The following is a 10,870-nucleotide window of genomic DNA, read 5'->3' on the forward strand; positions in this document are numbered from 1 at the left end:
ACACACAACACACACAGCATGGTGAGACAACACACACACAACACACACACCTTAACATGCTGCTACACTGTGTGTGTGTGTGTGCGCGCGAGTGTGTGTGTGTGCGAGTGTGTGTTTGTGAGACCAGGTTGTTGTGTTGGGGGAGGGGTCAGCGGTTGGTGTTGTGTTTCCATTAAGGTGTATTTTTCAATTCTTCAAACATGTGTCCTGAGGTGTGTGTGTGTGTGTGTGTGTGTGTGTGTGTGTGTGTGTGTGTGTGTGTGTGAGTGTGTGAGTGTGTGAGTGTGTGTGTTCACACTGTAAAAAATATCAAATGCAGTTAAAACCTGCAGAAAAGTTCTGAACCAGAGGGACGTTTGACTGGTCAGAGTATTTCCACAGAACCAGTCCAGATGTTGAGCAGGTTTCTCTGCTGGTTCTGGTTCTGGTAGAAGTGTTTCAGAGAGCTCCGGTCTGAGGGAAGAGGCCGGATGAGAAGATGGAGGAGTTGGTACCACTGGATCTGGTTCTGCGAGCAACATCAGACCTTGTTGTTCGTGTTCTGGTTGGGTTTGGGTTTGGGTTATAATATGACCCGTTCTCTACCCGTCTGAAGCTTTTCCTGCACTTCCTGGGTTGCCGTGGTGATAAGTCTCATGTATGATGATTGGCTGAAAAGAGGGTGAAGCAGTGAAACGAACGGAGGATGGTTTATTAGAACCGTATCTGATGCGTCACCAGCAAACTTAATCCAGCAGGAGATATGTTTCCCTCAAAACCTGATCCAGATGGAGTTCAGCTGCAGACTGGGTCGGACTGGTTCTCTGATCAGAGTCATAAACAACAGGCTGTCACCTTGTGAGGTGAGCTAGAGGAGCGCTGGGCTCAGGACTTGTGGTTAAACTGTCCTTGGAAGCAGGAGACGGTTTCAGACGTGTTGACCTTCAGTCAGGTTCTCTGTAAACCAGCTGGTCTATGAGAAGACGTTCTGCTGTGGAACCCAGAACAAGCCATCCTGCACCCGTTCTGACAGCTGGCACCGCGTTCTACAAGTACACAATGAGTTCAGTCAGTTTATAAAGCAACGGTCTGTCTAATACGGCTTCAGCCCGGACGTCTCCCACAATGCACCAGGTGAGCTCAGGTAACAGTGGAGGCTGTTGTTCCGTCAGTGTGACTCACACGCACACACCTGAGCAGGATGAAGCGTTTCCACGGAGACGGCGTGTGGTTGGGTGTGTTGATGTGAAGGTGACGTGTTGGTCAGGGACTCGAGCTCAGACATGTTGGAGTGTCGAAACAGAACCAGAACTCAGCTCGTGGTGTCGGTGACTCAGAGGTCCCTGGTTCCTTTTGTTCAGTCGTATCTGAATGGAGTCACTGAAATGGTGAAGCTGTTCCTAATGTGGATGGATGAATGTAGTGGTGTGTGTCTGCAGGCTGCTCGTGGCTTTGCTCTGACTGAGAACCAGTGAGACTCTAAAACACTTACTGACTAGCTGGATATGATCCACATCAATCTGACATCTTCAGAGAGTTTTTACCAACATTTGAGCTGTTTAATCTGCAGCTATGTGATCTGAGTAAACAGTGAAAACCTGCTCAGCTGAGAGCTGATGGAACTCAGACCGTGAGTCTGTGATCCCAGTGACTGCAGATGACTTCCTGTCTCTGTTGTGGATCAGCTGTTGTCGTCAGTTTAGCTTTGTGATGAAGTCGAGCTTCGGCTGTTCGTCGTCGTCCTCCATGTGTGGACAATTTAGCACAAAGGGTGCCGGAAAACGGGTGAAACGTTGGAATCTGTCACGTTTAGACGTGTAAGAAGTGAGCACAACGGCAGATATCTGTATGATGATGATATTTATAGTTGAACGCAGTAGAACAGTCTGTTACGGTCACTCATTGTCAAAGACCAGCGACTATTTGTAGTCATAAGGATCTTTATGGAGTAATCTACAGCTCTGGACATTTTTTTTTCTTCAGTTTATTACTTCATTCAATTCAGAACCTTTTTTGTGATTTTACAAGATACGATCTGTAATTTACCAAAGCAGAGCATCTGTAAATTAACAGTAAATTGTTGTTACACCGTTGAGATGTTTCTGCAGCTGACTGATGGCTGAGGCTTCAGAGACACCAGCCTGCTGTAAGCCTTCGCCTGCACCTCATCAGGTTAATGCTGCTGCTGCTGCTTTATGAATGACCTCTGACTGGCTGCTTTATTGTGTTTCACCTCCTCGCTGACCTTCAGCAGGCGCTCTGCTGGAGGACTGACGTCACATCTCAGAGTCTGATGAGGACGCAGTGCTGATACCGGACTGAACATACACATCAGGAACACGAGTCATACCTACTTCATTCATTGGGAAAACAGAGTTACAAAGGGCTTCAGGGTACAACAAACGTCAGAGCAGACAAATGATGAAAACACATTCAATGTGTAAATACGACCACAGACAAGCAGCATAAACAGATAAAATATTTGAGACAAGATGGTGTTTTTTACAGAACGTCCAAGACAATTTAGAGAAACAATAAGTTATGGAATAGTATGAGAGAAGATAAAAACATCGTCTGAATGTTGAAGTGGTCTGTCACCGGTGGAGGATGTGAAGAGAAGCAGCAGTGAGTTACTGAGTCACAGCTTCACGGCAGGATGAGATGTTCAGGTCCAGAGATGTCAGGTGGAGCCGAACCGTGTACAGTTAGCAGTGATCAACAGAATACACTGCATCATAGTTCATGTTCTGCACCGACTGTAAATTCAGTTTAGTGATATAAACCAGAACCTGGTGTCAGTTTCTCATCAGCGGTGTTGTGGCCCACATACCTGCAGGGTCACATGAGGAGGCTGCTACGAGGCTTTCTGCTTTTACCAGCTGATCATTGATGACACAGGGTCTGTTTGTCAGAGTTTGGTTTCACTTTGAGGAAACATCACTGATTCAGTTTAGACTGTAAACAGCTGCTGTGATGAAACAGCAGCAGTCTGCAGCAGCTCTGTGAGTGTTTTCCACTGCTGCAGGAGGAGAAAGTGGATCAGAACTACAAAGTGATTTAACCTCTTACAAACAGAAGAGGACGACATGTTCAGGCTCTTCCTCTGACACTGTAAATCAGAGATGTTTGGACTCGTCCAGGGGCTGCTGGGTGAGGAGACGGAGGGGCTGCAGGAATGTTGGATAATAGCCTCGTACTGACGGATGGAGGCTCTGATGAGGTTACACTCATAACAGCAGCTCAGAACAACACTCAGGGAGCGTTCAGGTGCCGTCTGTCGTCAGGAAACTAGACTGTGAGTAGTCAAACACAGGACGAGTTCTTCTTCTATGGTGCCTATAAAAAGCAGTTTTTCTTTCACTGCTTTTCAACAGTGAACCATGCTATTTTTTTTTTGAATTTGACAAGAAGATAACACTCCAAGAACTCCAGCAAGAAAAAGAAAAGTAAGTTATTTTCAGTAGGGCTGGACCCGAGTAGCCACCATTCGTTCGCTGTGCTGGAATCGGGATATCAAACTTGATCTCCGAACATCCCCACCACCGCCACGGAAACAGAGCCGTCACCGATAACCCAAACACAGAAGCTGGTCTCAGTAGCCCCCTGCAGCCCGTCGGAGCCTCAATGCGCAACCCCCCCCCTCGTCGGAAATAGTCACTCGCCACCACCACATGATATTCGGGATATTCGTCATTAATTGGTACCGAATGTCCGAAAATCAGAACTTGTTATTCAGACCAGCCCTAATTTTCAGAGGAGTCATAGACACTTGTGATTCCTGAAGGAGTTATAAGCTACAGCAGCTGACATGGGAGAGACTGTTCATAGTTCAAGGTGGTGGCGGCGTCATGATGAAGCACGGTGGTGGCGGCGTCATGATGTGGGGATCTCCTCAGCAGCAGCCTGGAAGGCTTGTACAGGTCGAGGGTGAATGAATGCAGCAGAGTGTAGAGAAATCCTGGAGGACAACCTGATGCAGTCTGCAGGAGAACTGAGACGTGGAGAAGACTTGTTTTCCATCAAGACAATGAGCCGAAGCAAACAGCCAAAGCTCCACAGAAATGTTTTGAAGACAAGGTGAAGTTCTGGAGGCCCAGTCAGAGTCCAGACCTCAGTCCAGCTGAGAATTGGAGTCTGGACCTGAAAAGTTCTGTTCACTCATGATCCCTGTGGAACCTGACAGTCTGAACAGTTCCATCAGTACAAGGAGGTGAAGCTGCAGCTAAAGGTGCATCTACTATATACTGAGTGAAGGAGGTGAATACTTATGCTGTCACTTATTGTGTATTCTTTTCTAGAAGTCTGTTTTCACTTTGACATCAGAGATTCTGTGTGTAAGTTGTTGTCCAGCAGCTGAATTGAACTGACCGTGGTTCAGAAAAGCAATGAACAGGTAAAACGTCCAGGTGGATGAATACTTTCTGTGGACACCAGAATCATCCTGTTACGGTGAGGACTTGAGCATTCAAGTTAGCTTCCATCTATAGTTCCTGTTGGTGTCGGTGTGTCTGTGCAGTCGGGATCTCTGTGGATTCTGTATCAGGGCCGCTCGGGTCTCTGAGGCTCAGCATGTGGATCATGTTTAACACACTGACCCACTCGGCAGCAGTCCTGATGGAAGCTGTTTTCACGGGTCAGATGTCAGTGAGAGCAGCTTGAATGTCTCCAGACTGGTCGGGGTGGTACTGGACCAGGCGGACCGCAGAGTCCGGCTCACAAAGAAACACTGTTCTGCAGATCCTCAGGATTCATCTTCTCTCCTGAAACCTGAACCTCGACCCCCCAGCCCTGCCTGGGAAACCCCCCACCAAAACGACGCCGCCTCAATTTAACACTGTGAAGAAGAAGACGGTGAAGCTGACCTCCTTCACAGTGAACTGGAACCGGCTGCACATGCAGACTTCAGGAATGCACCCACGGCAGATTTATTTCCTTCTCGTGATCAGTTATTCACGGAGCTTCCAACCTACGTCACAGCTTGTGTTTTCAGAAAGTAAAATAGATAACAATGAGGATTTAAATCTGGAATCAGAAAGATGGTGTCGGAAAATAAACAACAAACTGAAACTGCAAATATGAAACTTAGGTTTTGCTCTAAAGGGAAGATTTTTCTTTGATTCGTTAGAAACTTTACAAACATGACTGTAAGGAGAGAGGACGCAGAGATGTCTTCTGAGCAGAACGACTGTTAGTTGCACAGATCAGAAGAAAGTAAGACACCTACATTAACTGTTTGTACAAATATAAAATCAAAACATCCAACATCTTACCAAGTTTTTAATGTCATCTTCTCAGATGTTGAACTATCTCCATGTCTCCAGACTGTTCCTCTCCGCTCTGCTCCTCAGCTGTAGAAAGATGTTCCTCCATCAGCTGAATGTATCTCCACCAACTGGCTCCTCTGTTCTCTGGTTCTGATCCATGCTGCATTTATTCATTGATCCAGTAGGTTCTGGTCCTACAGGATCAGAACCAGGAGGAGGAAAGTTCTGGTTCTTACATGATGTGGTTTAACTGATTTGTTTCTGGAGCCTTCTTAATGAGACGTGAAGCTCATGACTGAATCCTAGCTGAAGTGTTGATGTGGGTGTTGTCCTGAAGGATGGATCAGAGGATCAGTTCAGGGACTGATGGACAGATCCTGTGTTTGTAGTGTCTGGCTGATGAATGGAAGCTGTCGGTGGTTCTTTTAAATACAGCGGGCCTGACGACCCTGCCGGCGTGTTTGGGTTCAGAGGTTAAGGCTGCTGCCGTCCTTCAGGATGTAAAGATGCAGCTGTGATGTTTCTGCTCAGACCATCAGCAGTGAACGGAGGTGCAGGTTTGGTCTGGCTGCTGTCAAACCATCAAAGTGAAGCGTTAAACGGTCTGAGGATGGATCAGGAGGAAGATGACCTGAGCTCCACCTCTCAGAGACCTGCCTGTTCAGCCTGTTCAGCCCTCTGAGGCTCTCAGTGGTGGAGATTAGCCCTTAAATCAGATGTGGTTCCTCTGGAGCTCCACTCAGGCGTCACAGCACAGCTGGGTTGAGCCTATTCAGCAGCATTCAGACTCCTGTCAGCTCTGCACTGTGAGAAACCCTCAAATCTAATCTCCTGTGTTAGAAAGCTGCTGCCAGTCAAGGTCATCGCTGGGCGCTATCAGGCTCAGACGCTTTGTGTCCTCTGGCGCTGGGAGTTTGTTTGTGTGGGACTCAGCTGCTCTCATGAAGGTGTGAACTGCTGTGAAAACACTCCACAGGAGGCAGAAACAAAGACAACAGACCGTTGCTTTACTACAGACTCATTCAGCTCTCTGTTGAAACAACACTGGCTCTGGTTTGGTGTTCTGGTGTGGACGGAGGAAGCTTTTCTCCTGCTGCATCTTAAAAACCACCATGGAGGGTTCTGTGCTGCTTTACTGCCATGTACAGAGCATTAGAACAGATTAGGATCCACAGCTTCATCACAGAGGAACCACAAGGAGATCAGATCAGATCGATCGGATCGGATCAGATCAGAGCAGATCAGATTAGATTAGATCAGATTAGATTAGAGCAGATTCACTTTATTTTTTACCACCAAATGGGAAACTCACTTGTTGCAGCTGTACAGATACAGGAAAGAGCACATAACAGTGACAGGAAGAAAAGAAAAGAAAAGAAATGCAATACAATAGAGCCACACACACACAGATCCAGAACTGTGGAGGCGTACAACCCAGAGCGGTCAGCTGCTGCTTCTACATGATCCACATGTTGGTTGTTGAGCTGGAGCACAAGCTGCTGGTTGTAAAGCTTAAACTCCACTTCCTGTCCATCGGTTTGAACTAAATGCAGAAACACAGATGACGTGTTGACATCAGTTAGTCCCAGCAAACGTTAAGTCCAAGTAAAATAGTGCAGTAGTGTGAATATGAAACTCTGTAAAAGCTGCTGTAGAGTTCAGAAGGTGCTCTTCAGTCGCCTCCAGCTGCCTGGTATTGATGTTTGTGGAGAAAAGGTCTGAATACTGACAACAGCTGTTGGCAGCCAGTCACCTGTAAACACTGAACAACCCAGAGAGAATCCAACAGAACGTCTGGATCATCTGGTTTCTCTGTGTGTGATTCGTCAGGTGTTCACCTCGTCATGTGAGATGCTGTGAGATGACTTTTATTGTCAATTGACTTGAATAGAGCTTAAGAAGGTGTTTGACCAGTTAGACGATGAGGACTAGAGGAGCTCTGATTTCATGCTTCATGAGGATGTGTCCTGACAGAGCTGGCATCTGTAGTATTCTGTTATCAGCAGAGCATCGCTGCCTGGTACGTCTCCCAGCATCCTCTCTGCTCAGCTCACTGTCAGGGCCAAGGCATTCTGCAGAGATAAGATCAGAGCGATGAAACAATGATCCCTGTGGGGAGAACGTGTGGAACAAGCTGCAGCAGGTCACAGCATATTAAAGAAACAGGCTGCATGAAAACAAAGACGCTTCATCCTCATAGGAAGCCAGAAGTGAATTACAGTGAGAGCAGATGAAAACGACACGGCTTCCTGAGACAGACGTGCTTTTCACACGGGACTCGTGTTACCTGTGAGCCTCGACCCGCTGGTAATAATTCAGAAAACAGAGGTCGACTCTGTTCGTGAGCCTTCGTCTAATCTGTCAAGTCAGATTCCTCCGCAAACATTTCATCGCAGGTCGCCTGATCGTGTTAGTGCCGTGTGAAGCTGGTACCAAGAGGTTCTGCAGCCTGTTCCCGCCTTTATCTGCAGCACCTTTATCTACTGACCAGAGTTCTGCCTTCAGACTGTGAATGTTCCAGAGGTCCAGGTCCATCAGTACAGCAGATAGACACATGACATTTAGGAGGAAGAACACATCTGGGTTCTCAGGTGTCCCAGGTGTCTCAGTCTGAACACTGGACCTGGTTCTGCTCATGTCCTCTGTGAGCAGCTGGTAGCATCAGTATTATGGGATGTCTCATAGTGGTACCAGTCTAATGTCTATGACATAGAGTCACAGAAACAATCACTGGTACCCTGGATGTGGTTCTGGTTCTGATCAGTCACCATAGGAAACTTTACAAAGTGCATTCTGGGTAAACTTTCCAGGCTCATATCAGCATGTGTGATGGTGGTTGGTCAGAACCAGTTCTAGACAATGGAAGGACCGTTTACCTGCAGAACCTACCAGAACCATCTGTAGACAGGATTCACCTGTGTTTGCCTTGTTTGTGACACCTGGATGGATGTAGAACTGATCTGGTGTCAGGTTCTACCAGAACCCAGATGTGTTCTTCCTCCTAAATGTCATGTGTCTATCTGCTGTTCTGATGAAGTTCTGAGGCTCAGAAATGATGGAAAAAGTCCATTAAAGTGATCAATGTGGACCCTCCTCTGTGGACTTGAAGGACCTGGACCTCTGGAACATTCACAGTCTGAAGGCAGAACTTCATTAAACATCATAAAGGTTCTGTAGATAAAGAACCAGCTGGTTCTAAGCAGGTCAGAAGGTGTTTTCATGGACTGTCTCTGAAGCATTTGTCTGAAGGTGTTCAGGTCGACCTGCATCAGAACTCTAAAGGCTTTTCAAGCAGCCTGTTTGGAGCTGAACCGTCGTTGGTTCGCCGCATCGCTGCAACACAGGAGAACACAAAACAGGATCTGGTTTTATCTCTCAGCCACAATCAACAACACGAGCTGCCAAACATGTGTTTCATGCTGCATATATGTGCTGATGTACCGGGAGGACGTTCAGGGTGACTGACTGCTGGACTCCAGTCTGTTGGTGTTTCTGCGGAAAACATCTGCACTGAAGGTTCACAGCTGCATGTCTGTGTGAACAGTGTTCCTCCTGCCAGGACTCCCCACATCAGACGGGTATAAATACATGAGCAACATGTTGGATGCAGAGATCAGAGGCTGTGGAGCTGCTGCATCATGTGTCGGATGTAAATCATGTGCAGTGAAGCAGGTCTGCTCAGGAAACACATCGGACACGCAACGCGTGTCACACTTCACAGGAAACATGTCTGACACAAAAATACAAAACAGAAAATGTGAGTTAGTCTGTGATAAACAGTAGAAGAAGAAGAAGCAACAAACCAAACTGAGATCAATATGCAGAGAGGTGTTCAGGAATGTTTCTGTCAGTCGGCTGGTGTCGGCCATGTTTGATGATGTCACAAACAGCTGATTGGTCGTGTGCCCTCAGTGTTTGGTGTCAGAACAAATCTCAGCATCTCTTATAATAAGTCAAAAACAGAAAGAGACAAACTATGAAGTAGAATTTCTCTGTTAACTTTTAAATGTGGATTAAGATCAGCTGACAGACAGGGTGTCAGCACCAGCGGCTGGTACTGGTACTGCTACTGGTGCATTTAATGTTTAATTACTAAAGGAAAGGTGACCGTTTGTGATTTAACATGTAGTTGGTGACATTCAGCAGGTGTGTCTGTGTTCCTCCAGCAGGTGGATGAACCAGGTGACTCTAACAGTAGAACCAGGACTGGCTGATGTGGACCAGCCCTCACTAGGACACATTTTCGGACCTTTTGTAAACACATTGTTGGTCTCTGAGCTGTTTGTCATTAACACTGTGATATGAAATCACGCATCAAGCTCAGCTGCTTTTGCTGCCTGATGCGAAAAGAGAAGTGTGATGGTTTTTGTTTAGGCTGATGTACAGAAGCCGTGCGTCTGATAGAAAACCATGTCCTCTGATTAAAACCTTCATTTCACAGCTTGCTGACCTGCAGATGCACTTGAGCAGCAACAGAGAGACTCTGAAGAAGAAGGTTTTGGCTGCTATGGAACATTTAATGAATGTCAGCTATCGGTGCTTTGATGACCAGTAGTTGGTACTGGTCCAGGAGACAACACAACAGGAGAAGAGTGCCAGTGTGTGTCCCTAACCAGTGGTGCCAGTAGCTGGGACCAGTGGAAGCTGGTCGGACTGGTCCCAGCGATGTCGACATCTGTAAGGGGATTCACTTAAACAGCTGCTGTGATGTCACGCCGCTGTGATGTCACGTCTGTCCGTGTCCAGTTATCTCTCGGCTGACAGCTGGGGGACCTGTGAAGGGGGGTCAGAGGTCACGCCCCCTGGGGGTCCCTCGTCTTTATAGGCCCGCCCCCTCGCTGTGTCGCTCTGATTGGTTCCTAAAAAGGTTGCGGCCTCTGCTCTGTGGAGCCTCTGACCCCTTTTATGGAGGCAGCGGGTCACAGTGGACGTCTAATCAGATATCAGCCAATCAGGGTCTGTGTAGCAGATACAGGCGGCGTATTGATGGTGACGGTCTGTGATCGGTCAGACTGGTTCAAAGCTTAAGTATCGTGATGTGAGCCTGTTACCTGCCTCGCCTTCCTCCACACCCACAACTGGTTCTTCCATCCGCTGAGCAGTGGGGAGGATGAGTCATGGCCCTCCAGGGAGCGTCTGGCTGTTCAGGGAAACCAGCAGAACTTGAGAGATCAGATGAGTTCGTCTCCATCTGGACACTCAGACGCTGCTTTCACTCAGACTGACGCCTAAACATTGGATTCACCAAGACGGAATCACAAGTAGCATCTGGCTGTAATAACTGAAGTTAACCTGATGAAGCTGATCAGCCGCTCATGTAGCTGCTGATCAATGGAACCGTTTCCTCCAGCAGCCGATCATCTGTTTCTGATTGATCAGTTTGATCGGCTCATGTATGAATGTTCTGTTTAAAATGTGGAAATACAGTCAGCGGTAGTTCATCAGGTGCTCAGTGTGTAGCTGATCATGCTGATTGTTTTCCTTATTGATCCGTCTGCAGATCAGTCAAGTCTCACAGCTGACCAGATACAACCAGCTTGACAGGTTTTCTGGAAAAGTGATAAAACGATCAATTATTGATTTTCTGCAGTTTAACTAATTGGTTTATCCTCCTCCTCCTCCTCCTC

General features: G+C 47.2%; 1 protein-coding gene across 1 annotated transcript in view; it reads left to right on the forward strand.

Annotated features, from left to right (window-relative positions):
• The first annotated feature begins 6 nt into the window (after nucleotides 1-6).
• The window catches only part of plekhg4 (pleckstrin homology domain containing, family G (with RhoGef domain) member 4), a 52,258-nt gene continuing 41,394 nt past the window's right edge, over nucleotides 7-10,870 (forward strand). Inside the window, exon 1 of the mRNA XM_008292084.1 lies at nucleotides 7-21. Within this exon, the coding sequence (XP_008290306.1) occupies nucleotides 19-21 (3 nt within the window). The 5' untranslated portion in view covers nucleotides 7-18. The remainder of the gene's footprint in view (nucleotides 22-10,870) is intronic.

Source organism: Stegastes partitus, unplaced genomic scaffold (genome assembly GCF_000690725.1).
Source record: "Stegastes partitus isolate 25-593 unplaced genomic scaffold, Stegastes_partitus-1.0.2 Scaffold783, whole genome shotgun sequence".
Taxonomy (NCBI): domain Eukaryota; kingdom Metazoa; phylum Chordata; class Actinopteri; family Pomacentridae; genus Stegastes; species Stegastes partitus.